This window comes from Gopherus flavomarginatus, chromosome 1, assembly GCF_025201925.1.
Source record: "Gopherus flavomarginatus isolate rGopFla2 chromosome 1, rGopFla2.mat.asm, whole genome shotgun sequence".
In the NCBI taxonomy this organism is placed as follows: Eukaryota; Metazoa; Chordata; order Testudines; family Testudinidae; genus Gopherus; species Gopherus flavomarginatus.
The window spans coordinates 29,127,516-29,142,880 of NC_066617.1; the positions used below are offsets into that span (position 1 = coordinate 29,127,516).

Consider the following 15,365-nt stretch of genomic DNA (forward strand, 5'->3'; position numbering starts at 1 on the left):
AAATCTCAGCCGCGGCCGAGATTCAAAAGGCTCTGAGCTGCCCGCAGTGAGGGGGAGCTCAGAGCTCTTTAAATCCCAGCCGTGGCCCGGATTCAAAAGGCTCTGAGCTGCAGGCAGCCGCGAGCTCAGAGCTCTTTAAATCTCAGCCGCAGCCGGGATTCAAAGGGCTCTGGGCTGCCTGCAGCCGCAGAGAGCCCAGAGCCCTTTAAATCTCAGCCATCAGGGCCAGCTTTAGGCCAATTCAACCAATTCCCCTGAATCAGCCTGCCCCTAAGAGGGCCACATGCCCAAGCCCCAGTACGGTGTACCGGCAAAAGCCAGTGCGCTGTAGCAGGGTGGCCCAGCTTCCCCAGGGGGCAATTTAAAAGGCCTGTGGCTCCCAGGCCTCTTAAATTGCCACCAGAGCACCACTGCTAGAGCCCTGGGGCTATTTAAAAAGTCCAGGGTTCCCGTTGCTTCTACTGCCCCAGCCCTTTAAATAGCCACTGGAGCCCCACCACTTCCCCAGGGTTCCTCTGGCTATTTAAAGGGCTGGGACGGTAGAAAAAGGGGAGCCCTGGGCCCTTTAAATACCCCCAGAGCCCTAGGGTGGCGGGGGGCTCTGGGGGCTATTTAAAGGGCTGGGGCTCCAGCTGCCTCTATCGCCCTGGTCCTTAAATAGTCGCTGAAGCCACATCGCTTCCCCAGGGCTCCCTCGGCTATTTACAGGGCGGTAGAAGCAGGGGAACCGCAGGCTCTTTAAATAGCCCCCAGAGCCCTGGGGTAGCGGGTGTGTGTGTGTGTGTCTCCAGATGCCTTTGCTGCCCTGGTCCTTTAAATAGCCCCTGGAGCCCCACCATTTCCCCAGGGCTCCTGCAGCTATTTACAGGGCTGTGGCCGTGGAAGCAGGGGAGCCCCAGGCCCTTTAAATAGCTCCTGAGCCACGGGCTGCTACTGCTACCCTGGTGGGTGAGGCAGGAGGAGGGGGCACTTACCATACAGGATGGGCTGTACCCCCCGTACCTGCACCAGTTGCCTGCAGCCAACCCCTGCTGCACCTCCTGCCCTGCCTGCACCAGTTCCTGTCTGCAGCCAGCCCTGCACCACTGCACACAGCCAGCCCATCTCCAGCCAGCCCCTCACCCCCTGCCTTGCCTTCAGCCCTGCACCAACCCCTGTCTCCAGCCAGCCCTGGACCCCCTTCCCTGTCTCCAGCCAACCCCTGCCGCACCCCCCTGCCTGAAGCCAGCCAGTCCTGCACTCCTTTGTCTCCAGCCCTGCCAACCCATGCCGCACCCCCCCGTGGCCCTGCCTGAAGCCAGCCAGCCCATCCCACACGCTGTCTCCAGCCTGCCCCACACCCCTTGCCCAGCCTGCAGCCAGACCCTACCTCCAGCCACCTCCCCCGCACTTCCAGCCAGCCCCATGTCCACTGGTGCCCTGTAGTTCCCAGGGAAGTAACCCTGCACACCTGCTTCAATGAGGTGGGCAGGGAGCAGCTGGGACCCACACGTGCACCCTAGCACACCCTCAGGGAGTGGCAGAGCTCATTTCTAGTTCAGACACATCTTTTTAAAAAAGAACTTTAGGTAGGGTTAACATACATCTGTACTTTCCCGGACATGTCAGGCTTTTTGGATCTTAAATTGCCATCCAGGAGGAAAATACGGACGTATGGTAACCCTACTGGTACAAAAAATACATACTGTGGCAGAACTTTTTATAGGGAACCGGTTGCTAAGAAACGAAAGGCTATTTTTTTTTTCTTTCAGTCATCCCTGCCGAGGTCCCGCCGAAAATGTTCGAATTGGGCCCCGCACTTCCTAAAGCCGGCCCTGCCAGCTGCGGACGGGATTCAAAGGCTCTGGGCTCCCCACAGCCATGGGGAGCCCAGAGCCCTTTAAATCTCAGCTGTGACCGGGATTCAAAGGGCTCTGAGCTGCCAGCAGAGATTCTCGGCTGTGGCTGAGATTTAAAGGGCTCAGGGCTCCCCGCCGCTACGGGCAACCCAGAGCCCTTTGAATCCCGGCGGCGGCTCCAGCGGATACGCTGGGGCTGGGATTTAAAGGGCTCGGGCTCCCCTCAGCAGCAGGAGCTCTGGGCCCTTTAAATCCTTGCCCCAGCCCCACAAAGCTCTGGGTTCCCGCAGCCGCCGGAGCCCTGGGCCCTTTAATTTGACCCTGAGGGCTCCCAGCCAGCTCTTCAGCTGGGAGCCCCTGGTTGATTTAAAATCAAGTATCACTTCCCCACCCCCAACCTTCCTTTTTGGCCCACAGCTGTTTTGGTGGGGCGGCACTGGGAAAGGAGGGTTTGTTTCTGCAGGGCTGGGCGGTGCTGGGGTGGAGTGTTTCCGCTGGGCCGGGGGTAGGGGGGGGTGTTTCCGTGGGGCCGGGGGGTTTCGGCCCTCAGCTGTTTTCTTTGGAGTAATGTGGCCCTCGCTGCTTTACGAGTTGTGCAGGCCTGCCTTAGAAGTTTTTAAGGCCTGGTTTGACAAAGCCCTGTCTTGGATGATTTAGTTGGGGTTGGTCCTGCTTTGAGCAGGGCGTTAGACTAGATAACCTCCTGAGGTCTCTTCCAACCCTAATCTTCTATGATTCTGACACCATCCCTGCCCATTCTGGCTAACAGCCATTGATGGACCTATCCTCCATGAATTTATCTAATTCTTTTTTGAATCCTGTTATAGTCTTGGCCTTCACAACTTCCTCTGGCAAAGAGTTCCACAGGTTGACTGTACATTGTTTGAAGAAATACTTCCTTTTGTTTGTTTTAAACTTGCTGCCTATTAATTTCATTTGGTGACCCCTAGTAGTTCTGTTATGAGGAGTAAATAACACTGCCTTATTTACTTTCTCCATACCAGTCATGATTTTTTAGATCTCAACCATATCCCCCCTTAGTCATCTCTTTTCCAAGATGAAAAGTCCCAGTCTTATTAATCTTTCCTCATACGGAAGCCATTCCATACCCCTAATAATTTTTGTTGTCCTTTTCTGAATCTTTTTTGAGATGGGGCGAACACATCTGCACGCAGTATTCAAGATGTGGCGTACCATGGATTTATATAGTGGCAATATATTTTCTGGCTTATTATCTATCCCTTTCTTAATGACTCCCAACATTCTGTTAGCTCTTTTTACTGCCACTGCACATGGAGTGGATGTCTTCAGAGAACTATCCACAATGACTCCAAGATCTCTTTCTTGAGTGGTAACACCTAATTTAGACCCCATCATTTTATATGTATAGCTGGGATTACATTTTCCAATGTACATTACTTTTCATTTATCAATACTGAATTTCATCTGCCATTTTGTTGCCCAGTCACCCAGTTTTGAGAGATTCTTTTGTAGCTCTTTGCAGTCTGCCTGGGACGTAACTATCTTGAGTACTTTTATATCATCTGCAAATTTTGGCACCTCACTGTTTACTCCTTTTTCCGGATTATTTAGGAATATGTTGAATAGGATTCGCCCCAGTACAGACCCCTTGGGGACATTACTATTTACCTGTCTTCATTCTGAAAACTGGCCATTTATTCCTACCCTTTGTTTCTGACCTTTTAACCAGTTACCAATCCACAAGAGGACCTTCCCTCTTATCCCATGACAGCTTACTTTGCTTAAGAGCCTTTGGTGAGGGACCTTGTCAAAGGCTTTCGAAAATCTAAGTACACTATATTAACTGGATCTGCCTTGTCCACATGCTTGCTGACCCCCATCAAAGAATTCTAGTAGATTGGCGAGGCATGATTTCCCTTTACAAAAATCATGCTGACTCTTCCCCAACAAATTATGTTCATCCATGTGTCTGACAATTTTGTTCTTGACTATAGTTTCAACCAGTTTGCCTGGTACTGAAGTAAGGCTTATCATCCTGTAATTGCTGGATCACCTCTGGAGCCCTTTTTAAAAATTGGCGTCACATTAGCTATCCTCCATACGTTTGGTACAGAAGCTGATTTAAATGATAGGTTACAGACTAGAGTTAGTAGTTCTTCAATTTCACATTTGAGTTCCTTCAGAACTCTTGAGTGAAGACCATCTGGTCCTGGTGACTTATTACTGTTTAGTTTATCACTTTGTTCCAAAAACCTCCTCTAATGACACCTCAATTTGGGACAGTTCCTCAGATTTGTCACCTAAAGAAGAATGGATCAGGTCTGGGAATCTCGCTCACATCCTCAGCCATGAGGACCGATGTAAATAATTCATTTAGTTTCTCTGCAATGACCTTATCGTCCTTGAGTGCTCCTTTGGCATCTCGATCGTCCAGTGGCCCCCTGGTTGTTTAGCAGGCTTCCTGCTTCTGATGTACTTACATTTTTTTTTGCTATCACTTTTTGAGTCTTTGGCTAGCTGTTCTTCAAATTCTTTTTTGGCTTTTCTTATTATATTTTTACACTTCCTTTGCCAGAGTTTATGCTCCTTCTATTTTCCTCACTAGGATTTAACTTCCACTTTTTAAAGGACGCCTTTTTGCCTCTCACTGCTTCTTTTACTTTGTTGTTTAGCCACGGTAGTATTTTTTTGGTTCTCTTACTATGTTTTTTAATTTGGGATATACATTTAAGTTAAGCCTCTATTATGGTGTCATTAAAAAGTTTCCCGCCACAGGGAAGTTAAATTTAATTATATTATGGTCACTGTTACCAAGTGGTCCCACTATATTCACCTCTTGGACCAGATCCTGTGCTCCACTTAGGACCAAATCAAGAATTGCCTCTCCTTTTGTGGGTTACAGGACAAGCTGCTCCAAGAAGCAGTCATTTAAGGTGCCAAGAAACTTCATCTCTGCATCCCATCCTGAGGTGACATGTACCCAGTCAATATGGGGATAGTTGAAATCCCCCATTATTACTGAATTTTTTATTTTAATAGCCTCTCTAATCTTCCTGAGTATTTCACAGTCACTATCACCATCCTGGTCAGGTGGTAATATATCCCTACCACTATATTCTTATTATTAGTGCATGGAATTACTATCCATAGAGATTTTATGGTACAGTTTGGTTCATTTAAGATTTTTACTTTATTTGATTCAATGCTTTCTTTCACATATAGTGCCACTCCCCCACCAGGAAGACCTGTTCTGTCTTTCTGATATATTTGGTACCCTGTATTACTGTGTCCTATTGATTATCCTTATTCCACCAAGTTTCTGTGATGTCTATTATATCAAAATCCTCATTTAATACGAGGCACTCTAGTTCACCAATCTTATTATGTAGACTTCTAGCATTGGTATATAAGCACTTTAAAAACTTGTCAATTTTTAGCTGTCTGCCATTACATGATGTAACTGAATGGGACTTTTTTCATTTGACTTTTTCTCACATTATATGTATGCGTGTGTGTGTGTGTATACACACACAGACACTTGCACAACACAAATACATATATTTTTAAAAGTCAGCTCTAGACAGAGAAAAACATCACCTTGACCTTTTCAGCTTGTTGTCAGGGGTATTTCAGGCTGTATGGAGAAAACTACTGTGGGTTTTCATGGAGTTTCAAGCAATGAGCATTCAATCCATCAATACATTGCTCTAGTGTATCCCTAAACCACCACTACCACCACCACATCTCAATGATAGCCAAATAAAAAGATCTTTTGTACACAGGCCTCTCAGTGAAGCCAGGGCAAAATAAAAGGTAAAGAAAGCCATGTCGATAGATAATAAATCTATATAATTGCATGAAGCAGACACAAATTTTGGAAAAATGGGTTCTACAACAAAATGACACAGATGCAGTTAGAAGGCTAAGGGAACTACCCTACCCTAGAGGTACAGAGGGACAAGTAACCTAGATGTTGTACAAGTCTGTTTAGATCATCAGCAGCCACCAAGTAGAAATCTACTTTGGAACTGTGACAAAAAAATTATTCTGTTGTGCTGCAAGCTCCTAAAGGCTAGCTGTATTTCTTGAGTACAAAGAACAAAATTGTATTCATGTAACTGTCACTACCTAGCGTGCCAGGTAACTTGAAAAAAAAAAAGTTGAATGGAAGTGGTTAATTTAGAAGACTGTAAGCATTAACTATTATAAAATAATAAAACAACCACATGGTGCAAAATTCTCACTTACTTCCACATCTGTGAATTCAAGTGTTTTTCTACCATGGAGTTTAGTGCGAATCGAAAACGGTCCCATCTTCTGTCAAATACATAGTATCCTCTTCCCATTAAGCGACTGCCAAATGAACAAAACTGAAAGAAAAGACATTGCAATGTTGCTAATAGACTAATAAATTAGTACAAAATGTATAGAGAAAATAATATATATATACACACACACACGTACTTGCACCACAGAAATATAAATATTTTTAAAAGTCAGCTATAGACAGAAGAAAATATCATCAGTTACTTTCCTGCATGATATATGAGATATATTTAACATTTCAGCTTGTTGTCTGGGGTATTTTATACATCCGCTAAAAACTCACTTGTATGTGTTAAGGGCTTGAGTCTAATCTCAGAGTCATACTTTCTCTTTCACACATCATGTAAATCCTGACCTGAAATGTTAGCAAAGTAATTCCTGCTCATACCGTAATTGCCTCAATCAGCTATACTATTCAATGTATGTTAAATAGCACAGTTCATTAAGCAAGAATAAAAATCTTCCTAAAAGAAAAGAAATGAAAAGCACTGTACCACTGTCCTTAATAAACTACTTCACAAAGGACTGAATAGATGACACTTCAGGAAGAGAAGAAAAAGCATTTCCACCAGTACATCCTGTATAGAAGAGTGCACAACACCCCATTCTCCTGGCTGCACATGCATTGACTAGTGGGTACTATCTCCCTGTGGGAATTCTACAGAAGACTCTGAAAGGGTGTATTTGCACCACAACCTCTACAGACTTTTGGGGATACATTTAAAAACCACTGAAAGGGCATCACTGAAAGCTTTCCAGGCTTTTGGGTTGTCTGCTTTCTTTTTGGTCACCATTCCAGATCCTTAACGTGGCAAGGGGTTGGAGCGACAGATCTCTGTGGAGTAGATTCCTCTTAGAAGTCAACATCAGAAAACAATGGAACCACTTTTCTAGCCTCGTGATACACTTATCTCTGTAGTCATCTTTATTTAACTTAGCCCTCATTCCTGCTCCTAACTCCAACAGCCAATATCCTAGGAACACTATTACTACATACAATTATCTTGTTTTTTCTGTCTTTCTGTTTCAGCACACTCCAAACTGGTCCAGTAGCATGCTGTGGCCCCAGTGATATATATGTTCAGGACAGTCTTGTAACTCTCACTCTCTGCCAGTGCAGCCCCCATGCACCATAGCAATTACACATCTGGAAGAAGATGGAAGACACACCACTCTCAGACTGCAGCAGGCCAGCAGCTGCCCACCCTAATAAAAAGTAATATTTTGTACTAGTTGCTAAAGAGAGGGTAAAAAGAACACAAAAGTGGTGGAGTAAAACCAGATTACACCGCCTCTCAGAGCACAGCTGTTATTATGATTACATGGATTGAGGTGACTGCATCAAATCCCAGAATCAATGAACAGGTCACCGTGTGAGCAAACAAAGTTTATTTCACATGAAATAACACATTATATTTATTAAGCATATGTGGAAGGGAAGAGAGGAGGGAGGTGACTGTGTATCCCTGATGAATCTTGAACATTCCCTCACTTCTCCAGTTATACTTAACCTTACCCTCAAGATTGCATACTGCTGCTACTGTTATTTTGGATGAAGATGGCTGCATTGAAATACAGTGACATAATTACAACACTACCTGCACCTCTCTTCCTTTTCTGATCTCTCTCAGAGTATCCACTCAAGGTGCTACGCCTTGTGCTTTTACCTACCCTGGGGTGGAATATTGCAATTTGCCCCCTCCTAGACCAGGCCCATGCTACAGTAACCAGTGTATCAACTCAGCAGGTCTTACCGAGTTCAGGCACTTGTGGTTCTTCCCTTTGGGAGTCTGTGGCCAGTGGTATACAAGATAAAATCAAAGTTCTGTTTATTTTAGCAGAAGGAACAAAGCTTTTAGATAAAAAAAGATTTTAAATCAACAATCTACACATGTCTATCTTACCAAAAGTCTCACCATCCCCTAGGATGGTTAGAGTTAGGCAGGCCTATCTTCTTCTGACACTCCAGGAGATCCCTGTGTCTCATACTGGTTCCCCCAAATGCCCACTACCTCTCTTAAGAGAGGGTTCTTTTTAAATCCTGTTACAGTTCTTTTGTTATTCCGAATGTGTGTGTGACACTGCACCCCATATTCTTCACAATGGCATTATGAGGATATAATTACGGCATAATATGATGCATTTTGTACAAGACGGGTCATGTGAGGTGTCATTGGAAAGTTATGCTTTGCTGAATATGATTATCCTATTTGTATGCATGTATCATTTTTGTATCTGAAGTTATGAATATTGATTATGTATCTGTATTTCAAATGTAATTGCACCTGAGTGATGCCCACTAGGCAAGACGCTTTCAGTCTAAATATCTGGCTGGGAAGGGTCTATTCAGGGTAATGAATCATTAGGGAAAACAATAGCCTTTAGGAGAAACTTCTCTCCCATCTGGTGAGCCTTCCTGAGAACACTCCAGAAACAAGTAAGTAATGGCTTCTATAACTTGTAAGGGCCTTGTCTCTGGACTCCATTTTGGATACCAGTGTTTTTCCAAAAACTGAGGTTTGGGACAAAAGGTCCCCACCACATGCAAAAGCTATATAAGGCAGGGAGTGACATCATCACGTTTTCTTTACTCCCCACACGAGAAGACTCTTGGAAACACTGGAGGAACAAAGACTGAACTAGGGAAGTGCTGGACCCAGGCTAATTGGATTTCTAGCCTGTGTATGAAAACCTGGGGATTCCAGGCTGTAAAGCAAGTGCAGCTTGGGCCTTGAAAATTTGCAGCCTGCCTATATCATCAGCCTGGGTGAGAATTTGCTAATTCATATCCTATCTTTCTAATATCTTAGACTTAATTTGCGTTTTTGTTTACTAAGTGATCTGCTTTGATCTGTTTGCTCTCACTTATAATCACTTAAAATCTATCTTTTGTAGTTAATAAACCTGTTTTTGCTTAATCTAAACCAGTATGTTGGAGTGAAGCGTATGGGAAATCGTAGCTCAAGGCTGTTGCATATTCCTCTTCACACTGGGGTGTGTGTGTGTGTGTGTGTGTGTGTGTGTGTGAACTCTATGACTTTATGCTGTACAGTTTCCTGTGCAGTGCAAGACGATATAATTCTGGGTTTATACTTCACTGGGGGGGGGTCTCAGGCTGGGAAGTCAATGGTTATTTTGGCTGTAGGCTCTCTATTGTTGGTTTAGGCAGTGGCTGGTCGGAGAACCTGCATGTAACTGCAGCTGGGTGTGTCCCTACCTGTGTGAATGCTGGTGGCAGTGTAAGATCGGGAGCACGTCTGCAGCTTGTCACAGCAGCACAGTGCGAGAAGGAGCCCAGGCTGGTGAGTCAGAGGGCTCAGTGGTATCCCACTTCCAGGTGGCACCCCAGGTGTGGGCGGGGGGGAGGGGGAAGAACCCATCACATTGTGGTCCGTAGCCTTCTGATCAAAACCAGTCCTGTAGGTTCTGCAGGAGATTGAGCCGGAGTTTTCAGAGCTGACGGTTCTGCCACTATCTCTTAACAACAAGTATTTCCTGAGCAGTGGCTTAGATTGAGCCAGTCTTTTCTTTCTGCCTGTTCTCCTAGTCAGACAAACTCAACAGATTTATTCCTAGGTTGAGCTAAACCAATATATCCATATACTATGCATCCAATTAACCAGGCCAACATTCATTATTACAGAGTCACTGTCTCTTCACAGTCATGAACGCTGTTCCTTTGACACTCAGCAGGGTGGCTATTTAGTAACAATGCATTCTATATCCAGTGGTTCTTTCACACTTCTTTCACTGCATCCAAGCCCACACCAATCCTCTATAAAAGGCTGAGAAAACAATTCAACGTGGGTCTGCTGGTGACACTGTAGAGAATACTAAACAGACAGATACCCAATGTTTTATAGAGATTTCTTTATTGTACAATTTTACTGGTGACAAGAGCTTTCCTATAGTTGTCTTATGTGTTGCTTCGTGCAACATGAAAAGGATAGTACTTAATGAAATGAGACATGCTATCTACCCCATCTGGGCTCCTATATAAACACCCATCAACTGCAGTATTCAATGCCAGTACCCAGACAATGGGTATAGTTTAACATTATGAATTCCTTAGCATAAGTTCAAATACAATGGTTGTGAGGAAGGGAAGCACATGCTGGATGGAGATAGGAGAAATTTTTTCACAAGTTAGGGATACCATCTTCACTTATGAGTAGCTCCACTTCACTCTGCCTCTGGGTTAGGAGACCATCCAAAATTAATACACATTTTGGAGAGTTTATGCTACATTACATAGCTTGTTTATAGGACAACTAATTCTGTAGGTTTTTTTAAAAAGAATTTTAGCTTTTCTTTACTGTTCAGTGACTCTGAAATCACTTCTATGTGATCTGAGAAAGTGCCACCTGCAACATTGGATAACTGACAGACACATAGTAGGATGCATCAAACAAGTCGTTGTAGTTTCTGGACATGATAATTACAGTAGGATAAATTCTAATGCTGGCTATCCATTAAAACACGGGGAAACAAAACATATAGATGGAATGGTATTTAAATTTAATTTGAAAATCGGTGTAAACATATGTTAATTTTTGGGGCATCTATGTGCCTAGTCCAGGAGAAACACAGGTAAAATTCCTCATTTCTTCAATGGGAATTATGCACATTTAAATCTGAGGATTAGACTATGTTGCAGTCGTCATACTGCTTCAGTGTATTACTGTGGTGTGATATATAAGCACATTCTCTTAATTGCACAAATTGTATAGAAAATAAATTGATGAAAACTCCTCGTTGTCATTAATTTTCTTAGCGTGATAGCTTGATTGTTATGAGAGCTGTCTGCTCAGGAGTTCAAGAATTACCTGATTACTGCTTTCATTGTACTAGATAAAGAAATACACTCTTCAGTTCTGGTGCCATATGGCTGAACTTATGAACAACAATAAAACTGAAAACCAGCAGAGGAGAAAGACAACAGGAGCAGCCAGACTGGCACACACTTGAGGCAGAGTGTTTCCAGAGCAGATGGATTAAGCCTCACTCAGGAGAGGACACTCCATTTTTAGATGAACAAGGCAATGAGATCAATGCACAAGTGCATTCATATGAAAATAGCACTCCTGAAGTGTTATTGCTCCAAAGTGGACTACACATACTCAAGAATATAAAGCAGCTTAATCACTAGATAGATTTTTTGTTGCTATAAGATTTTCAAGGACATTTAGATGTTGTCATTTAACCTAAGACATTAGCTCTTCCCAAGATATAAAAGCTAATTGTCTCTCGTGCCAGTTTTACACAAGTGTAACTATTCATTACATCAGAATTACATTTGGTTTGTATTGATGTCAATGAGAGGGAAATCTAGCCCTAAAACTTTTTTTTTCTACAGCTGACCTTTTATTGTGCCATAACCTTGTACAATTAATATGTCATGTGCACTAACCTGGTTCTCCCCTCCTCCCCTACCCATCATTGTCTTCTATCAGAATCAGACATATTTGTCTTATTTAGACTGAAAGCTTTAGCATGCAGGATCCTTATTTCTGATATGTCTGTAGAATGCCATACACACCAATGGCACAGTATAAACACCAGCAGCAGCAATGCTGTAAAAAGACAGACATACCCCAAGAGGCCTCGGGTGGTGTCCAGAAAAATGACAGTCTAATTTCTCGGATTCTTCAGCTCCATCCACTTCTCCTTCATCACTGGAAAGTCTACTAGCTAAATCTCCTCCCATGGAAGGTAGTGGCAGTTCCGCTACATAGCCACTGTGGTTTGAAGAACTGTTGCTGTTTACACTATTTGCAGATGATGATCTAAGAAGAGAAAAAAGATTTACAGTCTCAGTGTTTGAAGACGCTCCATAACCAGCTTGCTAAAACCGCATTGTACAGCACAACATCTGTTCAAGCTCCAAAGTAAATGGCACAAGAAATGACAGTGTAAGCAGCATAAAAATGATGTGGGGTAATTAAGATTTTTTTAAAATTACATCACTTTCACAGTTCAGCCTTTCACAATTAAATTTATGTTGGATGAAGTTACATTTGGGGCTCACAAGGAGGGTCAGTTTAAGTGGTATGAAAGGCAAAGAAAGTATATTTGAATAAAAAACAAAAATAAATGGGAAAGAAGTTGAAAGGCTGACACATGAAACCATTACTCTGTTACTTGCCAAAAAACTAGGTATCCAGTTCTGCAATTTTATAGGCTATGAAATTCCTACCAGTAGAAGGTCAACTAGTTTAGTAAACGTAATAAAACGCCTGGCTTAGTTTATTTCTAGCTAGCTAAGTAAACCCAGATAGCTCTATATTGTAGGATTTTCTCAGTAGATAAAGTTATCTGGCCTTTCTCTAAAACCCTATAAAAAAAATCAAGGCGGGACCATCCAGAATAGTGCAGGTTTTGTGCTAGTCACTCCGCGTCCACCCCCCAAACAATCCCCGCCTCCAGTGCATGATAGGGTCTTTAGCAACAAATGTATGCGCTTCAAAAGCAGCCTAGAAACAATTATTGGGGGAATTCAGTTATAGTCAGGGAAGACTTGCACCCTATGTGGATAAGTGTGCTAGTCTGAAGGTAGAGGGAAACAAATGGTCTGTAACTGGTAGCCTGATTTTGTCACTTCTCTAGTCAAGTGAATTTACTGCTAAATTGTTTCTCCCTCAGTTTTGTACTCTCTGATTCTGAGAAGTCACATGTGCAACAATCCAGAGTCCAAATGTAGATTTAGAGAAATAACCATTCTATCTAGCACATTTGTTGAGTGCTTACAATAAAAACATGCTGCTGCTAATACAGGCATGTTTTCAGTGCCTAACAGATTTTTCTCTAAAATTACATTGGAGTTGATGAGAATCTTAACATAAGAGGAAGCAGCCCCCCTAAAATATCACTAGTTGTAGCCAATCTGCCTCTGTTTCGTGGAAATTGCAGAATTGTTTATACCTCTAACTGCACTGAGGTTTACAATCTCATCTTCATGGAAAAGAAGCCCTTGAGGAATTCCACCATGATTTCAACAATTTCCATCCCACCATCAACCTCAGCCTAGATCAATCCACACAAGCAGTCCATTTCCTGGACACTACTGTGCTAATAAACGATGGTCACATACATACTACCCTATACCAGAAACCTACTGACTGCTATACTTACCTATATGCCTCCAGCTTCCATCCAGGAAACACCACACAATCCATTGTCTACAGCCAAGCGCTAAGATACAATCGCATTTGCTCCAATCCCTCACACAGAGACAAGCACCTGCAAGATCTCTATCAAGTATTTTTAAAACTACAATACCCACCTGCTGAAATGAAAAAACAGATTGACAGAGCCAGAAAAATACCTAGAAGTCACTCCTACAAGACAGGCCCAACAAAGAAAATAACAGAACACCACTAGCTGTCACCTTCAGCCCTCAACTAAAACTTTTCCAGCGCATCATCAAAGATCTACAACCTATCCTGAAAGATGATTCCTCACTCTCACAGATCTTGGGAGACAGACCTGTCCTCGCTTACAGACATTCCCCTAACCTGAAGCAAATACTCACCAGCAGCCACACACCACTGAACAAAAACACTGACCCAGGAACCTATCCTTGCAACAAAGCCGGATGCCAACTCTGTCCACATATCTATTCAAGTGACATCATCATAGGACCTAATCACATCAGCCATGCCATCAGGTGCTCATTCACCTGCACATCTACCAATGTGATATATGCCATCATGTGCCAGCAATGTCCCTCTGCCATGTACATTGGCCAAACCAGACAGTCTCTACGCAAAAGAATAAAACAGACACAAATCTGACATCAGGAATCAAAACATTCAAAAACCAGTAGGAGAATACTTTAACCTGTTCGGTCACTCAATAACCAACCTGAGGGTGGCAATTTTGCCACAGAAAAGCTTCAAAAACAGACTCCAATGAGAAACTGCTGAACTCGAATTGATATGCAAATTAGATACAATCAGTTTAGGCTTGAATAGAGACTGGGAATGACTGAGCCATTACAAACACTGAATTTATCTCCCCATGTAAGTATTCTCACACTTCTTAAACTGTCTGCACTGGGCTATCTTGATTATCACTTCAAAATTTTCTTCTCTTACTTAATTGGCCTCTCAGAGTTGGTAAGACAACTCCCACCTTTTCATGCTCTCTGTATGTGTATATATACCTCCTCACTATATGTTCCATTGTATGCATCCGAAGAAGTGGGCTGTAGCCCACGAAAGCTTATGCTCACATAAATTTGTTAGTCTCTACGATGCCACAAGTACTCCTGTTCTTTTTGCGGATACAGACTAACATGGCTGCAACTCTAAAAAAAATCTCAAACCAGTTATACATGTAACTGTAACGAGATCTAGGGAGGCTAACAGTCACTATGATGGTAAACGCAGGCACTGCAGCAGAAAGGAGTACTTAATGCGTAGAACTACAAAGCGTAACTGGCAAGCTCATCTTCCTTGCCTGTTCTGATCGCTTCACCCTTCTCTTTGAAACCCTCCACTGGCTTTCACCACAGTAAGTGCAAGCCTTTAAGTCTCTTCACAACTTTGTAATTTCCTGCCTCTCTGCCCATCTCTTTGTATAGTCTCCCCTCTTCACCAGTGATGCCAGCCTCATCTGCCAGTTTGTCAATCTCACCCAAACATCTACACACATTCTTCCATGCTCCTTGCCCTGAACTGAATTAGCCAATTATCAATGGCTTGAGGAGCTGACAGGAGCACTGGCAATTACTTTATTCAGAATAATTTCTAAAGTGGCAAGTGCAGATATGCATATAAAAACTCCATATTCTTGTTTGTACCACTCTTCCTGCACCCTTTGTATGTCACTTGGTTATTTTAGATGATATGCTCTTTGAGGCATGGACAGTATCTTTCTATGTGTTTGTACAATACCAAGTACACTAGAGGCTCAATCCTAACTGGGACCTCTCAGAAGAAGTGAAATATGAAATAATAAAAGAAACATGGATCAATCTGACTTGACTGACCCCTTCAACCCTATACAAAATTGGTGCTCCAGTTCAAAAGATATACAAGTGACTGTCACTTGGCCTGCTGAGCTATATGATAGAAACTAGACCACATGGGGTGTTTACCAGAGTATTACTGGGCTTCAGCTGACCCAGTATACTATGCCAGAACTTCTGTGGAGGGGGTTCATCAGTTTCTTTAGAAGTTGGGCTTCCGTTCTAAGAAGGGTTGTTAGCCCTGGTGA

At 43.1% G+C, this 15,365-nt stretch overlaps 1 protein-coding gene across 15 annotated transcripts in view; it reads right to left on the reverse strand.

Annotated features, from left to right (window-relative positions):
* The window catches only part of ATXN7L1 (ataxin 7 like 1), a 197,570-nt gene that overhangs the window by 21,381 nt on the left and 160,824 nt on the right, over window positions 1-15,365 (reverse strand). For all 15 annotated transcript variants that reach the window (XR_007769808.1, XR_007769810.1, XM_050925374.1 and 12 more), the window contains 2 exons: window positions 11,740-11,932; window positions 6,069-6,190 (listed from right to left, as the gene is read on the reverse strand). Coding sequence is in view for 13 of the 15 variants with exons in the window: in XM_050925374.1 (XP_050781331.1) it covers window positions 6,069-6,190; window positions 11,740-11,932 (315 nt within the window). In the remaining 2 variants the exon portion in view is untranslated. The remainder of the gene's footprint in view (window positions 1-6,068; window positions 6,191-11,739; window positions 11,933-15,365) is intronic.